This window comes from Musa acuminata, chromosome BXJ1-4, assembly GCF_036884655.1.
Source record: "Musa acuminata AAA Group cultivar baxijiao chromosome BXJ1-4, Cavendish_Baxijiao_AAA, whole genome shotgun sequence".
Taxonomy (NCBI): domain Eukaryota; kingdom Viridiplantae; phylum Streptophyta; class Magnoliopsida; order Zingiberales; family Musaceae; genus Musa; species Musa acuminata.
This window is the reverse complement of record NC_088330.1, coordinates 44,341,505-44,361,574: the sequence shown is the minus strand read 5'-3', so window position 1 is coordinate 44,361,574 and position 20,070 is coordinate 44,341,505. Positions and strand designations below refer to the sequence as shown.

Here is a 20,070-nt window from a genome sequence, read left to right as displayed (position 1 = left end):
TGGAACGAAGCTACTGTCATTAAAAGCTAAAATTCAAGGATTTTTTCCTTCTCAGAAAAATCTCTTTTTCTTTTTTTGTTGAATACTGTTTTAAAGTGACGTGAACCCTTCTTTTCCGATCGATATAAAGTGTGTTGTATATATTGTAAGAACCACCCTCGATCAGTAGATTTCCATAAATATATTATGAGGATGGAAGCATAAATGAACATTTCGGCTCGCATGTTTAATTTGGATCGTCGGTTGGGTTGTGTTAGAGCGGCTCGTAGTTCGGCCGCCCAATTACTTGGGTTCGGGTCGAACTTTAATTTGAGTTTTACGAATAGACCCTCGTACTTTTGAAATTTACGAAAAGCCCGGGCCCATCAAATTCGAATCCTCTTTCAAACTCAATCGGTCGACTCCCCTCTACTCCCTCTCGGGCAATCGATCTCATCATAGAGTACTTCTTTTCGCGGACGATTCATCTCCTTCTGCTCGATCCTTGGTTATTCTTCGTGCATTATTTCCGCTCGAATTCACGGTGTAACCTTCTTTTTGGCGTTCTACTTTCTCTGGAATCTTGAGGAGTCCGTGGGTTCTTAAAATCTTTGATTTCTGAACAGGAATAAGTCGAGAGCATATCGATGCTTCCCTTCTATTTATACGAATCGAAATCTCCGGAAGTAGAAGTACCTTTTTGAGCCATACAAGGTAATCTGTTCTGTATCAGTTTCCTCTGTAGGATATTCTTTTGTAACGATACCTAGAGAAATTTTAGATTTATCTTCGTCCTCGAGTCTTCATGACATATGTTACATTTCATTTGATGCTCGCCAAATTGAATATATCGTAAAAGATCCGACTTTTTGAATTAAGAACTATTTTATTGAATTATGTTAGTTTGATTAGGGTTTGTCCTTTGTATCAGAATTTCCTTCCTTTTTTTTTTTTTTTTTGCATTTTACTAGTTTCATTTCCTTGGCCCTCGGTCATATATTTTTGTTGGTATTTGCATGATTTTTTACTAGTTTGGAGATTCTCCATGAATTATGTTTTTCTTCTCTTGTTTAGGTAAAAGTTGATACATTTTCAATTCAGTTTGACCACAAGATCAGTAATTTAGACACCCACAAAAGAAACCTTGCAAGTAACATGTGGACATAATTACATGAAGCAGTTCTATATACATTATTTAAGTATGGGATTGACAGTTTGGATCCTTTTATAGTTGTTAAAATGATTACACTTCTTGTAATTATTTCCTGATTGGCAGCTAAATTTATGAATTCCTGGAAATTATACTAATATGCATTAAGATATGTCGACAGTTTTAAAGGTTTTCATTCTTATCCATTCATCGAAAGTTGAAATGCGGTGCTGCAAATATGTAGTGGAACTTATTCTCCACTCAGTTGCATCCTTGTTGGTAATGACACCTTAGGAATGAAAAAGCAGATCGGAATGGAGAAGAGAAACGGAGATTAGATTCTCAACTGGAAAGTGACCTTGTGAATGCCACCTACAACTTCTTATTTGCCACCCACAAAGACAATTGCAAAAGCATGATTATTTCTTGTTGTTTAATGAGTCGTTCAGGACAGACCTTTCTTCCTTTTCTCTGTATGTGTTTTGCGCTTATTGGTCCTATCAAGCCAAGAAGCTAGTTAAGATGTAGTTCCGTGCGACACACAAAGCCAGTGAAAAAAGGAGACTGCCAAGTTTAAGATGATGTGCCATGGGTGATCCTTATGATAACTTTAAGAAAAGCCATCATATTCTTTTATTATTTGTCTGTGATCATGTGGCTTTTGGTCAAGGTTTCTGAAGTGTCACGATACTCTTTGAATTGGAGATCCACAAGTATGGGCTTGAGAAGCCATGTGGGATGAGTGAGGATACTTAAGCGAGCTATCAGCCAGAGACTATAGTCTATGGTCTTAAAGGACAATAGTTTGAGAAAATTTTTAGATATTCAAGCACGCTTGTGGTCTTCTGTCTGTTCAAAGTCAGAAGAATTGATTTCTGAACCTCCCGGTTTGTAGTAGGAAAAAGGGTATCGCATAAGAAATTAGTTTAAAATTATCTTAGATGGCTGGCTGTCAACTATTAAGATATCACCTGGGAAACCAGATTTCAGAACAGGCCAATAGAAGGAGAAGATACAGAAATGCTTCACTTAGAAAGACATCATAGAAGTTTGTTCATTAAAAGTTATGAATCTGAAAGCAGTTAAAATTTGAGTAGGGAGTACGTCAAAATCAAATCTTCAATAGGCAGGGCAGGTAATAATGATATTTAGACCCAATATGACTCTAGATGTTGATGGGTCATAACTCTTTTAACTACATTGTTGTTTCAAACCTAGAAAAGGATTTCTATTGAGCTGTGTATAATTTTCTCGGTGGTCACATCGCCATTGAAAACCACACTGACCACGATACTCCATCAGTCGGCAAGATAAGTTGATGATGATCGTCTACACAAGGAAAGAAATTTATCAAGCTAGTGCAAAGGATTAATGTGTTTTAAGGTATGAAGGTGGTTGTGAGCTTCCTCAGAAAGCAATCTTATTTGAATTTAATGCTCATCTGTCATGACCAAGCAACTTTCCTTTTTCAAATATGAGGGAGGTGCAAATATTTCTGTGTGTGTGTGTGTTCTTTTTTCCATGTTCTAAACATATATCTTTTATATAAAGTTCTCTCTCTGGTTCCAACCGGAATTTTGCATTTTGACTGGGAATATTTAGAATAGGCCATCGATCATCAAATACAAGCAACCAAAGTGAGAGTAAAGGTGCATGACTCTGCGCTTAAACGTACCCATGAAGGCAGCAGATAAGTCGGTGAGAGTGACACATGTTCTTGTCTGGGCTGGGTGGTTCATGACCTCAGTGCACTTTGGTTTATCATCTACGTCTATAAAGAAGAACCTCTTCCCATCCTCCTCCTCTGCTCTAGCTTGGGATCTCAGCACTCGCAAGAAATGGCAGAGAAGGTGCTCAATTCCCTCCTCCCTCTCTTTTAATGCTCTTCTGATCACTTGTATGTCTACCGTCTGCAAAGTTGCATTGTTTCTTTTATACTTCTTATCTGCTGTTTTCTTTTTGTGGTGAATGCGATGTTATTCTGTCAGTACTCGTGGAGTTTTCGGGTGTGGTTCTACTACTCCTTGCTGCATGTATGTTTTTCGCTATTTCTTTTACCTCCATCTTTCCTTTGTTGTGCATTTCATTAACTGAATTTGGTAGATATGATGGTTTTTTTTTCCCAATCCAGTTCGGCTTCTTATATATTTCTCGGCTTCATATGTTAATCTAAGTTTCCTTTACATGTTGTTCTTGGTCATTCACAATTTGACTTCCACTCGTACAAATCATGCACCAAAATTAATACATTGAAATGAAGAAAGATGATATTTATTGTTCCTTTTGTTGAACTTGATATGCTCGCATATGTACATGAATGCGTATATATCTATATATCTCATCTAGTAGTATTTTTTTTGCTGGTGTAATTATCACAGATTGCCACGGTGATCATAAAGGTCGATCTTGACTGCTGCCTCTGCTCCAAGAAGATTAAAAAAGCTATATGCAAGCTCCAAAGTAAGCATGCAATTGTCGTCTCTCCTCCCTACGCTACTGTTCTAGAACTATCACATCTTTCTTATAGAATGTCTTTTGTGGATTTCCTTATGTTAGAACAATACAAGATCCAGTCCATCGCCTACGATGAGAAGGACGACACTGTGACGGTCTCCGGCCCCTTCAATCCCGACTGCTTCATCAAGAAGCTCTGCTGCCTCGCCTCCAAGGTGATCAAAGACATCCAGATCAAGCCGGGCAACCCGCCACCCGAACCGGAACCGGCTCCTCCCCCACCCGAACCGGCCCCTCCTACACCCGAACCTCCGCCACCTCCTGGGCCCGAACCACCGCCGCCTCCTGGGCCCGAACCACCGCCGCCGCCCACGCCCGAACCACCGCCACCTCCTGCTCCTGAACCGCCGCCGCCGCCGCCACCGAAGCCCGACCCGACCCCGCCCCCCGATGTGGTGGTGAAGGCGCCTATGTGGGCTTTCCGGACCCCGGTGTGGCCGGTCTGCTGCTACCAGCCGTGCCCCTGCTACGAGCCGCGCTACGGGTCCTGCCGCTGCTGCTCGTGCGGCCTGGTGACAGACGAACCGCCTCCACCAGCCATGTACTACGGCGGCCCTCCGTGTTACGAGGTACAGGGCTACAAGATCGTCTGCGAGGAGGAGCCTCCCTACGGCTGCTCCATCATGTAATTTCCTACGCATTGTGTGCGTGTGTGTGTGTGATAGATATGATAATGTGTGTGTGTGTGTGTGTGTGTGTGATAGATGTGATAATAAACACATTTACATATGTGATTTATAATATTGCAAGGAAAACATAACTAACGGTGATGGGGTGAAGCGTTCGTGCCATTGAGATCGAACGCTGTGCGTATCCGTGTTTGTCTTCTGCTCCTCATCATGAATGAGCCACCGGGGGGATGCGATTCCCGGGTCCTCCCTGCCGTGATGGAGACAGCGAAGCCTCGCCCAGGGCGACATGCTCCCGGATGGAGATGCGCCACCTACCGTTCATGGCGATGGCGAATAATGAAGCTCGTCTCCATGCGCCGCCGTGCACTCCTCTCCCAGATGGCCCCATCGCCATTGTGGTCCGAGCGGGCAAAGCTGGGTGTTCTCCCCGCGCCAAAGCAGTGACATTTGCAGCTCCACGACGACGGATGGGTCGCTCCTCCGCCCCCATGTTGCAGCATCAGATCCGCGTCTTTGTCTCGTAAAGGAAACGGTTGTAACGTGGACATTGCATTACGGTTTTGGCCAAACACTTTTAAGATCAAGAAGCGTACATTTGCTTAATACAAGTGCATTTATATATGGAGAATACCTGCATCAAATTAATACATGCACCACAAAACGGCATGTTCACTTAAACAAGATTAATTGAAATTGGAGGGATAAATACAACAATACCAAAGAGGTATACGTACAAATTTCGTCAAAGGATGACTCGCTTCGCCGAAAGCTACTTATTTCGTGTACCTCAAGCGTACCCGCGGCTGGTTTACGTTTCGAGACAACGTGTGGGCCCCCACATCATACCTTCCAAAGACCACACGGGTAGTTGAGGTAGATTTCGTTTGACGGGTAGAAAAATGCTGCTGTCGACACCTCAGTTTACTATTAGCTCGCAGCTTCCACGCTCTGGGTTTCAGGAAAGCAGTTCACAGCTCGTCCCGCCGCCGCCCCGCCCTGCCTCTGCCTCTTCTTCCTCCTCCTTCTCCGCCCTCCACAGATCGTTCCTGAGGTTGGTCGCTTCTCTTCTTCCCTCGGATGCTTCGACCATGTTCTGGCGATCGATTTCTTTCTTTGGTTCCCCGATTTGTCGGTCGTTTTGAGCGAGCTTCCAATATCCTAATGTTAGCGGGGTTGTCGAGATCTATTCGATTTGGCTTCTCGCTAGATTAGGGATTCAAGAATCCTCTCGTCTGAGTTGACCACCTCTGCTTCATCGATTCGTATCGCTTCTGGAGAAAGATCATTTCTTTCTTGTTTCCGATCCATCCTTCCATCCGTCCCTTTGAGCTTACAAAAGCCACGTAGTCGTGTATCGGTGTTAAGAGCCGGAGACCTGAGATGTACTAGGTTTCCAAGAACTTCGAAATCCATGGCCTTTTATAGGAAATCTCGAGCTGTGAAAGATGCACTTCCGTTGCGGCGAATGCTTCCCTTCGCCCTCCTAGTCCTTCTCGCGGTGCTGCTTGTGACCTTTTTACTCAGAGTGGGAACAGTTACTTCCTCTTCTTCGTTTGTGAACATGTATGGAGGCTCTGCTGTTTGGGAAACCGACCGCTCGCTGGTGATACATCTCAAATCCGAGCTGGAGTTGCCGAAACAGAGCATCCTGTCCATGTCCTTGGATCAGAGGAACAAATTGCCCCCCAGGAACATGGATCGTTTTCCAAACCTGGCCAAGGATCACACAAAGATCGTCCTTTACGTGCACAACCGCCCCCAGTACCTCCGGTTGGTAGTAAGCAGCCTCGCGGCTGTGGAGGGGATCAGCGAGACAATGCTGATCGTCAGCCACGATGGCTACTTCGCCGAGATGGACAGGATCGTTCAGGACATCCGGTTCTGCCAGGCCAAGCAGATCTTTGCGCCCTACTCTCCGCACTTATTCCCCGATGGCTTTCCGGGCGTCTCGCCTGGTGATTGCCACGATAAGGATGACCCCATCGTGACCAAGTGTAATGGGACAGCTGACCAATATGGTAACCACAGGTCACCAAGGACCGTCTCATTGAAGCATCACTGGTGGTGGATGATGAATACTGTGTGGGATGGTATGGAGGAAACCAAGGGATTCTCTGGTCACATTCTTTTCATTGAAGAGGACCATTATATCTATCCGAATGCTTACCGGAACCTTCAGTTGCTTATAGGATTGAAGCCCATGAAATGCCCTGAGTGTTATGCTGCCAACTTGTCACCCATGGATGTGAACTCCATCGGAGAAGGCTGGGATATGCTGGTTGCTGAGAAAATGGGCAATGTGGGTTATTCCTTTAATCGGACTGTTTGGAGGAAGATCCATACAAAAGCAAAGGAGTTTTGCTCATTTGATGAGTATAACTGGGACATAACTATGTGGGCTACTGTCTATCCATCATTTGGGACCCCGGTTTACACTCTGAGAGGTCCTAGGAGAAGTGCTGCCCATTTTGGTAAATGTGGGCTGCATCAGGGACGAGGGAAGAGTAGTTCATGCATCGATAATGGGGAAGCAAGATTTCAACTAGATGAAATTGACAAGATTCTTAACATAAAACCTGATTGGAAGGTGCATGTTGTCAAGAAGCAAAGTGGTTACCAAGCAGGTTTTAAAGGTTGGGGAGGCTGGGGCGATGAGAGAGACCGAGAGCTTTGTTTGAGTTTTGCATACATGTATCATGATGTGCAAATATCATCAGGTTGAGGAAAGGTTGTATGGCACCATGCTATTTTTCAAGCTCTTGAGAGCATCATGCTATCACCATACTGTACCTGATCTATACACTGCCATTGAGGTACAGGACATCATGGTCTGTACCACTGAAAAATTATTTTACATCTATCTTTTCAAGAAATTAATTATTTTCCTCTTGTTGTGCAAGTTCAATTGTCTTCTTTTTCTTGCTGGTCTTTGGTAGTTCCTTTTGTTGTGTAAATCTTTGTCATATTGAGTTGGATATGATCTCAGGTTTAAGCATATAGTTTGGTTAGCTTACCTGTATGCTAGTAACAGTCCTTGGGAAGTTGATGCGACTACAAACTAGAAGCAGGATGTGTTTGTTATATATGGCACTAGCTATCTTGCAATCTAATTCACTTCACTGGCTATATGTGGCTTGAGTTCACTTTTCCTCACCCTATTCTTTGATTTAAGAATGTTGATTAGCTTTTTAATTCATCTACTGTTGGACAAGAAGAATTCTGCTGGAGAACATGTCTGATCTTTTGTCTACCGAGAATAGCAAAGTTACTTCTTTTGTTGATAAAGAGAAGTAAGCTTAAGGCTAATTTTATCCGCACAATATCAATAAATGGATTGTTAGGTTTAATATGTCATAGCAGGTAACGGACTTCTCTTTGGTTTCATTTGGATGTATCTACCTGTATAACATCTGAAAATGATATTCTTAGATGGCTAAGAATTAATTTATTCCTATTTGAACCATTAATGTATCTACCTGCATAACATTTGGATCTACCTGCATAATATCTGAAAATGATATTCTTAGATGGCTAAGAATTAATTTATTCGTATTTAAACCATTAATGTATCTACCTGCATAACATTTGGATGTATCTACCTGCATAACATCTGAAAATGATATTCTTAGATGGCTAAGAATTAATTTATTCCTATTTGAACCATTAATGTATCTACCTGCATAACATTTGGATGTATCTGCCTGCATAACATCCGAAAATGATATTCTTAGATGGCTAAGAATTAATTTATTCCTATTTGAACCATTAATGTATCTACCTGCATAACATTTGGATGTATCTACCTGCATAACATCTGAAAATGATATTCTTAGATGCCTAAGAATTAATTTATTCCTATTTGAACCATTAATGTATCTACCTGCATAACATTTGGATGTATCTACCTGCATAACATCTGAAAATGATATTCTTAGATGCCTAAGAATTAATTTATTCCTATTTGAACCATTAATGTATCTACCTGCATAACATCTGAAAATGATATTCTTAGATGGCTAAGAATTAATTTATTCCTATTTGAACCATTAATGTATCTACCTGCATAACATCTGAAAATGATATTCTTAGATGGCTAAGAATTAATTTATTCCTATTTGAACCATTAACGTATTGAAAATTTATGTTGTTGACCAATTTGCAATTAGCATAATTACAAAAGTAAATTTGCTTAAGGCATTGCCTTAAGAACCTGAACTACCCATTCTATGTTTACAGTTTTGAAACATTGTTTGAACTTCACTTGTATATTTCTTATTATTGTTTTTTCTATAATTAGATTATCAAAAGAAAGAGACAGCTATGCTGCAATTGAGGATAATGTGCAAAAGTTAAAGTAAAAAAGTAGTACTCTTGATGACTTTGTCCATGTTTGTGTTCAACGATGTTAAATGATTTGCAAGCCTTTTTCTTCTGTATTGTTTTTTCCCAAATATCTTTTTTTAGATCACTGTTCAATCAGTGGATTTGGCATTTTGTTATGTTTGGCATTATTGGTCCCTGGTGTCTATAGATGCAATGGTAGTGCCATAAAATAATTTAGCAAATAGTTAGATGTTCTATTTATGATTACTTGGCTTGGTATCTTTAAGCCACATATTGAGTTTTTCTGATGCAATGAATTGTTTTAACTATATACGCTGGACACCATGAACATATGTGCAATGAATTGCTTTAATTAGAAGCAGTGAATGGTGTTGCAATTTCAACAATCTCATTTCATAGAAGACAACCACATGAAAAGGAAGTCCCATCAAAACATCAGCAATCAAGTTTCTGGATCTTAGTGAGTCAGAACTGAGGAATAATTATTCCACCTCCAACATACAGACAAAGAAATGTGGCACTGGGATGCAAATGATCTCGCACCAAAAGTATGCTGGTCTTTTTGCTTCTTGACTTTTCATATCTCTTGCCCTATACTAACCTTCACTAGTTCTTCTTATGACCAGTACTGCAACTTGGAAGAATTCCATGTTAACTAGAATGTGGAGATTATCATGACTGTGGTCTTCAGATTTCTTTCTTATATGGGACAGAGGGGGGATGAGTATGGATGATTGGCTTTGTTACATAAACTGGTGTCTTTCAATGAGTGTTTTTAAGGCTAGCTACAGAACTCTCATATAATTATAAAATTCACTTATTGAATGTATAACTATGGATTCTGGGCTTGTACTAGTTAAAAGAATTATATGCTAGAGATGGTATGAATTGAATTGTTTAATATATCCGTAAATCTAGTAAGCTATTTGTCATGACCTGACCCGATTGATCCACTAGCCCAGTAACTAGAATATGTAGGCCCATATCCATGTGGCCAAACCGTCAAGTCTTGTTACTGGTCGTGAGCATATCTAGCCTTAGACCATCATAACTCATTCTCACTTCTGATCTAGGATTTACTGGGGTGGCACTATCTTCCCATTCGACGGTTTGATAGCCTTGTCATGACCCCACACATTGCCTAAATCCTTTTGCAAGTAGGTAGCATATGAGGTTTTGGCCTAGTGATGGCTCCACTCTGTCATATGCATATATAGGTCCTTGACAACATTGCCCTAAAATGATAAGCTTTTGTCACTAGTAATAAGCTTGTTAGTCCTATATGCCATCATAGTCCCCTCCTAGTTTGGGTGTATGATAATCTTTAAGGAATTGCATATCCTGATGATCTTGCCCACCTGGAATATTGCGAGGCAGTAGAATAATGTAGTCACATGATTGTTAGCCTCTATTGAGGTAAAAAGCTGACTATTCATAGGTCTTAGCAATTTCCCTTCAAATTGCATGCTATTATAGCTAATATTTGGCATCTGATTTGGTGAGTGTCAACTCTTATGCATGCACATACATGTGTATGCATGCGTGTGTGTGTGCACACACACATATACATATACATACATGTATGTGATGCAGAAATTGTATGGATACTATAGACAAAATGCTAATGTATACTTTCACCTTCAAGTTCTTGCTGTGGTTTTAGCATGACGCGGATAAAGAAGCTTCTATTGATAACATTGACAAAATGCTATTTTTGTTTTTTGTCTGCTAATGAAGTTGTTTCCTGTTGTCTCTTCCCTATTTCTTTCTTCATAATAACCTACATCGATTGTAGGCACAAGTACATGTACACCTCGTGACTATTTGGTTGCTTCTATAACCTTACTAGGACTGCATATTTCTCAATAAACAAGATTGTGCTAAGCATATGTTTTTCTCTCCTTGAGGCCTAGCTTTTGAAATGAGATGTTAGTTGTGCGAAACATATTCTTTCTTAGGGGTACCTTAGGAAAGCTATCTTCAACTACAACTATCAGTGGGTAAGCAGTATTTTGTTCTTATTTTCGCTATCTCATTGGCTTTTTCACATAACCGGAATCACAATCCTAAAAACTATACTAAATATTACTTGTTATTACCATAACACCAGTAGTCTTATCCTGTATGTTCTTTTGTTGTCTTTGAGTTCTTATTTGCCTGGACTTAAGCCTTTTAAGTCAAACCATTTCAACTTCAGCTTGCATTAAGGGTGATCTAATGCTCCATGCCCCCGGTAATACGCCTTGAGAGGTCAATATACACAATCTTAGCTCCGCTCAAACAGGTTATTTTCATGATATGAACTCCGGTCACTTAGATCACAAAGAAACAACTACACAGTGACCCCAAGGCCCACTCTCTTATCTCAATGTCACGTCTATCGTCTCAAAATCTTCTTTGTATATATCTTTTTAGTACGTCTATTTTATATCGGTCATTTTTCTATGCTTTGTCCACCAGTTCTCTTCCCTCTGTTCTTGTTAAAAGAAAATTAGATTTCTATTTAGACCCCTTACTGCTGATTGCTTGTTAAAATCTGGTATACTGGGGAATGTCCAACAGGTTTTTTGTTGGCTACCCATTTACAAGAAACGCATTACCAAATGCAGATATTAGATGTAAAGGTCCATAACAGAATTGATTTAGTTCTTGTTTTGCTTGAAAGCACAGAAAAGATGCTTTTAAATATATTAGTTCAATTCTACGCTTCCAGTGGAATATAGGTGTCAACCAAACAGCAATATCGATTATAATTTTGTGTTCTATTTTAATTTGTTCAGTGGAATAAGCTTCTCTCCTGATAGTTATTCTTTCTGTATGGTTATATTAGTGTTGTTTTGTGTTCACGGCACTGATATGGCTGGTTTGAATGTTAATATGACTTTTATACTCCCTTGCGTACAACTGCTTTGTTGTTCTTTGGTGTTCTGAGAAAGTGACTTATCATATATCTTTAAGACTGTGTTGAATCTTTGAGCCCAAAGAGTATTACATTCTGCAAGGATTACTCCTGATGAAATTATTGAGAAGCTGAGTTTCTTAAGATGCTATTTTCAGTGCAACAGAAGAGAGCAGTTTTTTGGCCTGCCGATAGTAAAAATGTTAAGAACTTGATACTCCACAGAAAGAAAAGGGTGACTTTATTCTATCAAGTTCCCACCCAAGAAAATAGTGAATTCACTAGTATGCAGTCTTGTCTGTTCTGAGAAGTTTTTGTTCCATGGAATCTTGGCACTTTCTTAACTAGTGGTCCATCATAAGAAACATTGGATTCTCAACAGTAAAAGAAATTCCCTGTATCATTCTACTTCCCGACTACGGAAGCTATGGCTTCAGGTCTTCAGCTTCTGTGGTAGTGTCTAATCCATGACAACCGGACTGTATTTCCATCTCCCCGTTGTCTGATAATTAGGTGTTCTTATTCGTCTATTATGCTAGTCCATTTCTCACAAGTTACAAGCCAATCTAGCTTTCCATTAAATGAACTATAGGTGGTATAAGTATAAAGAGTTGATAGTAAGATGAGACAACACATATTGGCCCAAAGAATTCTGCAACTTTAAGCCTCGTCATTTCTGCATGCAAAGTGCCTTCAGGCTGCATTTGGTAGAATGCTGTGTTCTTTGTGATTTTAAGATGGAACATTACTCTTTATTGATTTTATTTTCATGTAAACTGCTACCTAAACAGGATGTTGTTTGCAGGGTTGCTTCTTGGATTGTGCGATTGAGGTACAGTCATTTCTGCCGGTCAATTAGCTTCTTGGATTCTTTTTTATTTTACCTAATTGTGCCAAGGCTTGAAATTTGATGGAACCTTTTGGTGGTGGAAACTTTTTTTTCGCTTATACTGTGCGTTCGATGACATGAAGCTGTATGCTCAGCAATGAAAGATGGTTAGGAACCATTGAATCTATTTGTAAAGTTGAGGAAAAGTCCTGGTGTGATATTCGCCTTTGTAGGTCAACCTTCACAAAGTGGATGTGGACTATGATCTCAAGGCTTCTTTCCAGGAGAGAATTGATGCAAATTGATATTACCTGATTGTTGGATTGCTTTTACAATCTGAGATCAGTTGAGTTTTGAGGTGAAGTAGCCCAAGCATAGTATTTATGTTCATATGAAAGTTGGGATTCTGTGGTTCTTTGTATAAACCCATCCCATATATCTATCTAAAATGATTTCTTCTTCTCTGAACTTAGGTGTTAAATGTATATATATTATTCTCGATGACTCTGCAGGGGATTTTTGTTGCATGCGGATGCATCTGGCAACGCCACAAAGGTGTAGGAAAGGATTGATGAGGTGAGGCCTCCTTGTTTTCCTTCTCGTGCTAGTATTTGTTGTTTGAGATCGAAAATTTACGTGTTGTTTCTTTCTTGGATCACAGAGAGCATACGGTCGTGGGAGATGAAGGCGGCATCGCATATGGAATGGCTTTGGGATTCAGTATGGTAACATCGACACTATAAATACCATCAACATCTTTAAATATGTATATATATATTATATTTCTAATAAGTTAATAGTTCACTCTTTTTTTTCTGGTCTGTTTACACATTCAATTTTTGTTGGTGAAAGTAATAAAGGGCATTTCGAGATATTTTAATTTTATTATTCTTAATAATAATAATAATAAAACCTCACTAGCAGCCATGTCTGAGTTTATTTAACATATTTTTAATAGTATATATGAGGAATTTTTACATTTGAAGGGATATATCATGTAAGTGTAGGGTATATATAGGTAACCCTATTCACATGTACACGGGAGAGAACTGAAAAGCTGGGGGAGAATCGAAGGTTTCGGTGGGATCATTTGGTTCCCCAATGTCTTCCAATTCTTATCCTACTCTTAATTGTCAACTTTTCCCTTGTGCGAATGATCTTCGCTTCAAAAGATTTTGTGGATATGGTAAAGGAGAAGATTTTTATCGAGGTGCGTAGATAAAGCTTCACTGGATCCAGTCAATTCTTTCCTTCCATGTGTCAGTGCAGTTTATTGGACTTTCAACATCTTCTCGCGCTTCCATTCTGAGTTCTGCTGTTCCTGTTTGGGTTGCTTGGGTTTAGAGAGAATTGTAAGATTTGAGAAGGAAGAGAGAGAGTGAGAGAGAGAGAGAAATGCTTCCATCAGAATCTGGAGACGCTCGCCTTGTCTTCTTCTTTTGCTTTCTTTCTTTTTCTCTGTATCCTGATGAGAGAATCCATTTTGGGGCCTCCGTTTGAGCATCTTCTGCTTCCATTCCGATCTTTGGCGATCGTTTCTAAAGCCCAGCGCTCGAATTCATCGGTTTTATTGAGTACTTCGGTTCAAGATTAGTCCTTTCGGTTCAGTTTGGTTCTGCAGATTAAAGAGGTCGTGATGTCCTGCTACTACTTGATGAATTGACTAGGAGGATTCTTCGCCAGTGTTTGACCTGCATTGTAGTGCAAGTGGAATTGGATAGGAGTGAGGGAGTGGTAGATGTCATCTAAGTCCAACAGAGCGAGCTGCTCCAGAAGCAGCTTGGTGCGCGCTCCAAGAACAGCGCTCGTGTGGTCGCCCAGACCAGCTTGGATGCCAAGCTCCATGCCGACTTCGAGGACTCTGATCGGCCGTTCGATTATGCTGCCTCCATCGGCACCGCCAATCGGTTGAGCGGCACCGACAGCAGTGGCGTGTCTTCCTCTGCGGTCTCCACCAGCCTCCAGACAATGCAGCGCGGGAAGTTCATTCAGCCTTTTGGGTGCCTGCTGGCCATCGAAGACCAGATGTTTGCCATAATTAAATTGCCTACAGCGAGAATGTGCCTGAGATGCTGGACTTGGCACCACATGCCATCCCCAGCATGGAGCAGCGGGAGGCCTTGACAATCGGGATGGATGTCTGAAGTCTATTCCGATCTCCGAGCTTGGTGGCACTGTAGAAGGCTGCTAGTTTTCGTGAAGTGAATCTCCTCAACCCCATACTGGTACACTGCAGGAGCTCGGGTAAGCCCTTCTACGCCATCATGCACCACATTGATGTGGGATTGGTTATAGACCTGGAGCCTGTGAACCCTGTCGATGTACCAGTGACGGCAGCTGGAGCACTGAAATCGTACAAATTAGCAGCTAAGGCCATTTCAAGGTTGCAGTGCTTGCCCAGCGGGAACCTCTCCCTGTTGTGTGATGTTTTGGTTCGTGAAGTGAGCGATATTACGGGCTATGATAGGGTGATGGCATACAAATTCCATGAAGATGAGCATGGTGAAGTTATAGCTGAGTGCAGGAAATCAGATCTAGAGCCTTATCTTGGCTTGCACTACCCTGCCACTGACATCCCGCAGGCCTCACGGTTTCTCTTCACGAAGAATAAGGTTAGGATGATATGCGATTGCTCTGCTTCCCCGGTTCAAGTGATCCAGGAGAAGAGATTGAGTCAGCCTCTCAGCTTATGTGGGTCTACCTTAAGAGCTCCCCATGGTTGCCATGCTCAGTACATGGCAAATATGGGTTCGACTGCTTCTCTTGTGATGTCCATCACGATCTGTGAGCACAAAGACGAAGCAAGTGGTGGTGATCAGCAGCAGAAAGGGCAGAAGCTTTGGAGCCTGGTGGTGTGCCATCACACCAGTCCAATGCTTGTCCCTTTCCCGCTTAGATATGCCTGTGAATTTCTTATGCACGTATTTGGGGTGCAGCTGAATAAAGAGGTTGAGCTTGCAGCGCAAACTAGGGAGAAGCATATTCTATGAACACAGACTCTTCGTTGCGATATGCTTCTTCATGATGCACCAATCGGTATCTTCACCCAGTCACCAAATGTTATGGATCTTGTGAAGTCTGATGGTGCAGCTCTATATTTCCGAAACCAGGTTTGGCTGCTTGGAATGACACCTACCGAGTTGCAGATAAGGGATATTGTCGCATGGCTTATGGAGTACCATGATGGCTCTACCGGTTTAAGTACCGACAGCATGACAGAAGCAGGTTATCCAGGAGCTGCTGAACTCGGAGATGCAGTCTGTGGCATGGCTGCAATTAAGATTACTTCCAGGGATTTTATCTTTTGGTTCCGGTCACACACCACAAAGGAGACCAAGTGGGGTGGGGCTAAACATGAACCCGTTGATAAAGATGACAAGTACTGCACACCATTGCAATTGAAATGGTTCGTCTTATCGAAACAACAAGTGTGCCCATTTGGGCTATTGATGCATCAGGCAACATAAATGGTTGGAATAGCAAAGCAGCAGATTTGACTGGTTTACCCGTGCAAGAAGGTATTGGGATGCCTCTGATTGATCTTGTCGAGGATGATTCAGTTGAGGTGGCAAAAAAAGTGCTGCAATTGGCTTTGCGAGGTGAGCATATTCTTCATATCGTGTTTTTCATGTCATTTGTTTACAAAGTCAATTTCAAACAAACCAAAGGATCCATTTCCATTTGGCCTCAAGCATATCTTGTTGCTGCTAATGACAGGAAAGGAAGAGAAAAATATTGAGATTAAATTGAAGTCATTCAGCAATCAAGACAGTAATAGCTCTATAATCTTAGTTGTAAATTCTTGCTGCAGCCATGACATGAAGGATAACATCGTCGGTGTTTGCTTTGTTGGACAAGATGTGACCAGGCAGAAACTGATGATGGATAAGAACACCCGCATTCAAAATGATTATGTTGCAGTAGTGCGGAATCCAAGCAAGCTCATCCCTCCTATTTTTATGATCAATGAGTCTGGTTGCTGTTCTGAATGGAATTCAGCAATGGAAAAGGTATCCGGCACAAAGAGGAGGGGTGCAATTGATAAGATGCTTGTTGGTGAGTTGTTCTGCCATCATGGTTTTGGCTACCAGGTCAAGGATCATGATGCATTGACCAAGCTAAAAATAGTCTTGAATGGTGTAATGGCAGGCGAAGATGACAATAAGTTCATATTTGGTTTTTTTTGGCATTAATGGTAAGTATGTTGAAGCATTAATTTCTGTGAACAAGAGGATGAATTCTGAGGGGAAAATCGCTGGGACATTATGCTTTTTGCATGTCGCTAGTCCAGAGCTTCAACATTCCTTGCAAGTGCAGAAAATGTCTGAACAGGTTGCGACCAACAGTCTCAAGGAACTAGCTTACCTTCGTCAAGAAATTAGGAACTCACTAAATGGAATTACATTTATGCAAGACTTGATGGAGACAACTGACTTAACCGATGAGCAGAAGCAACTTCTTAGGAGAAAGGCCCTCTGTCAAGAACCGTTGGCAAAGATATTAGATGGCATGGATCTAGAAAACATTGAACAGTGGTATGTCTCATTTCTTAATTTTGTTTTTTGGTGGAAATTCATCTATTGATATGGTTGTGGAAATCATATTGGCTAGATTGCTCTCGATTATAATAAAAATTCTTCAGAGAAATTTATACTTACATTCCAAATATGCCATTCATCTATTCAGAAGCATGTGAAGTCCATTTAGAGAACAAGAATAAAATAGGTTTTTTGGAGTACCTTTCTTATGGTCCATGTAACCAGATTCCTATTGTTAGCATATACATCAGTCATCTGATGATGTTTAATTGCCAAAACAACATCAGTAAGAAGACTTCCAGGACCTAATCGAGAACCATAATAAGTTGCAGGAGTAATCTATGCAATCTACTCTCTAAAGTTGTTAGGCTTTAGCTAAATATGTTTGCAATCCGGTTTGGGAGTAACCACACATGAATTACATCTATATGCATGAAAATAGTTTTGCAAAGCGGACTTTGAACATTGCCAATGAAAAAGATCTGTGTACGTCGAAGCCACGGATATTGGAATTGATCAATCACTAGAAATTTTATTTTGTGTCTCATATAATCTTGTCGCAAAATGAATTATCAGTTTTTGAAACATTAACAATTACCTATAAAAATTCTTTAGAAAGTGACAGATGCTAGCCTGAGAATCTTCACAGACAGTTTGCTGGCTTTTGACATTGATGATTTCATGCTATTTTGTTTCCTCTTGGCCCTTGATGCGTATAGGCTCCTATTAACATTCATGACTTCCGAACAGCTATATGGAGCTGGACTCAGTAGAGTTTCATCTCGGGGAAACACTGGATGTGGTCATAAACCAAGTAATGACTCTAAGCAGGGAACGGCAGGTGGTGCTTCTTCAAGATTGGTCTGCAGAAGTTTCTTCTATGCATTTGTATGGGGATAACTTGAGGCTGCAGCAGATTCTAGCAGACTTCTTGTCAAGTGCTCTTCAGTTTGCCCCAGTGTCCCAAGGATCAATCTTACTCCAGGCTGTTGCGAGAAAGGAACTCACGGTGACCGGAGTGCAGATAGTTCATATCGAATTCAGGTAATATAATTTCGAGAAGTCATGCTGAAAATTCTCCAAAAATGAAATGCTCTATTATAATGTGGTATTAATTGTTTATTTTATGTTCCAAAGAGGAATTTTTGCTGTTTACATGAACAATTCAGTAGAATTGATTTGATGCATTCCTGAATGCAAGCCTTTTCATGGTACGAAGTAACTCGGTGCCAAGTTGCGAAACTAAGATCACCTGCATCAATGTCTCTTGTTTTCAGGATCATCGACCCAGCACCGGGAATCCCAGAGGCTCTGGTGCAGGAGATGTTCCAGCACAGCCAGGGCATCTCAAGAGGAGGCCACGGGCTCTACGTCAGCCAAAAGCTCGTCAAGATCATGAATGGCACCGTGCAGTATGTCAGAGAAACAGAGAGGTCATCGTTCATCATCATCCTCCTCGAGTTCCCCTTGGTTAAACCGCACAGGTTGGAGAACGTGATAACTGAATTATTGGTTTGCTTGTGATAGGATGGAGGCCTCCTGGTTCATCCACGAGCAAGAAGAGAATTCAACTCGCCTAGTCGTCGAGGACCCCAAGAAGCATAGATTGTGTCCGGAACGAGGACAAATAAGTATAGCTTGATTTCCTGTTCATGGAGATAGCTTAGGCAGAGCCTATCGCATTTAATTTGGTTATATAAGCACCGATTAATTTTGCTTTCTTTCCCTTTGTAGCTACTGCTGTTGCCTGGGTCTCAAAAACCTATGCTGTACACGGGAGGGAGGGAGGGATCAACACACCGAAAGCGAGCCTCTGTCTTGGCCATCTGATGACGTAAAGACGGCCACCTGCGAAGAAAGAGATCACCGTCGGCTCAGGACCTGACGGTCCAGATTGGACCGACTCCGCATGTGATGGCCTCACCCGATTTCAGATCATCGAGTTGCGATGCCAAAAGTGGCCGACACGACACGGTGGCCAAAAGCTTGCTCTCCCATCTCTGTCCTCGACGAATGCCGAAATGCCAACCCTGTCCCCGAACATATCCCCATCATGCAACGGTCATTAAAGGGTAGCTTGGGAATTTTACATTCCAAGTACGTACCCCGCCTCTGAAACCCAGAAAAGCACAAACGGAAAAAGAATCGAAAGAAAACAAAACGTTGGGCAGCGGAAGGGAATCGGCTGCGAGCGTCGAAGCCCCCCACCCATCTATCTCTCTTTCTTCTATAAGACGAGTTCGCCTGGGCTTGGTCGAGCTCGTTGGTTCCCCATGGCGATCCAGGAGAAGCTGATGCAAGCGGTGGTGGAGCACCGGGCCCAGCTGGCCCTCACCGCCGCCCTCGCCGCCGCGGTCGTCTCCCTCCTCAGCGTCGGCCCCAGCTTCTCCGCCGTGGCGGGCTTCTTCTGGCCGCTCCTCGTCTCCACCGCCTTCCTGCTCGTCGCCGTCGCCGTCCTCCTCCGGATCTCCCCACCCCCGGGCGAGACATCCGGGGAGGAGCTCATCGACTACGTCGCCGGCCGGCCGGAGGACGCCCAGCTGGCGGGGCCCTACGAAGAGACACCTGACGCCGGCAGGGAGGGGGAGGCGGAGGCCGCGCGAGTGAAGCACCAAAAGTCGCAGTGAGAGAAAGAGAGAGACATCAAGCTTTCTCATGATCCGCCGGAACAGGCTAGCCCGGAGGAGGTTGGCTTGCGTGGAAGGCTAAGAAGGGGAGAGGCAGTGGGACCCGCTAACGAAGAAGCGCATGAAGAATAACGTACCCGTGGAAGGAGGTGTGGTTGGGAACACGAGAATAAATTGGTGTCATGTCTATTATTGTGTACTCTTTTTTATGTTCATGCCCTCAGATCGCTTGTAATATTACATAAGAGTCTTATCCTGTCAAATCCCATCCTATTAACTGATTTCAAATAATTAAATGCATAAGAAAGTACAAGTGAAGGAACTCATATAGGAATGATTTTATTTATGAAGGTAAAATGAGCATAAAAATCATAATATATTATTAATATATAAAAAAATTTAATATTAAAAATAAAATAAAATAATAATAAATTAAATTTATAATGTATTTTTATATTATTTAAAAATTTGTAAGTACGTCGGAGCCAAAAGATATAATAATTTGGATTTGATTTACTTTCTTATCTTTGGATTTGATTTACCTTCTTATCTTTTTTT

The 20,070-nt window shown here is 41.7% G+C and overlaps 3 protein-coding genes and 1 pseudogene across 8 annotated transcripts; all 4 read left to right on the top strand.

Annotated features, from left to right (window-relative positions):
• Positions 1-408: 408 nt before the first annotated feature.
• LOC103982132 (protein PYRICULARIA ORYZAE RESISTANCE 21) lies at positions 409-4,866 on the top strand. Of its 5 annotated transcripts, none has more exons than XM_065180360.1 (6): positions 412-525; positions 606-693; positions 2,737-2,979; positions 3,508-3,589; positions 3,686-4,268; positions 4,394-4,864. In XM_065180360.1, the coding sequence occupies exons 3-6, from the start codon at positions 2,968-2,970 to the stop codon at positions 4,401-4,403; spliced, it is 687 nt and encodes a 228-aa protein (XP_065036432.1). In that variant the 5' UTR covers positions 412-525; positions 606-693; positions 2,737-2,967; the 3' UTR covers positions 4,404-4,864. The 5 variants fall into 5 exon arrangements, with proteins under 5 accessions (XP_065036430.1, XP_065036431.1, XP_065036432.1 ...); XM_065180361.1 differs by having other exon boundaries at positions 2,732-2,979; XM_065180358.1 differs by having other exon boundaries at positions 409-693.
• Positions 4,867-5,255: 389 nt separating this feature from the next.
• Positions 5,256-12,457, top strand: LOC103982133 (alpha-1,6-mannosyl-glycoprotein 2-beta-N-acetylglucosaminyltransferase). Of its 2 annotated transcripts, XR_010512896.1 has the most exons (2): positions 5,256-7,088; positions 12,324-12,457. XR_010512896.1 is itself a non-coding variant. In XM_009398949.3 (1 exon), exon 1 carries the CDS (start codon positions 5,687-5,689, stop codon positions 6,995-6,997), a length of 1,311 nt encoding a protein of 436 aa, XP_009397224.2. In that variant the 5' UTR covers positions 5,256-5,686; the 3' UTR covers positions 6,998-7,180. The 2 variants fall into 2 exon arrangements, 1 of the variants encoding a protein (XP_009397224.2); XM_009398949.3 differs by lacking the exon at positions 12,324-12,457 and having other exon boundaries at positions 5,256-7,180.
• A 123-nt stretch (positions 12,458-12,580) lies between these two features.
• On the top strand, positions 12,581-19,701 carry LOC135671935 (phytochrome C-like; annotated as a pseudogene).
• LOC103982134 (uncharacterized) lies at positions 18,712-19,830 on the top strand. Its single transcript, XM_009398950.3, has one exon. It carries the CDS (start codon positions 19,159-19,161, stop codon positions 19,510-19,512), a length of 354 nt encoding a protein of 117 aa, XP_009397225.2. The 5' UTR covers positions 18,712-19,158; the 3' UTR covers positions 19,513-19,830.
• Positions 19,831-20,070: the final 240 nt, after the last annotated feature.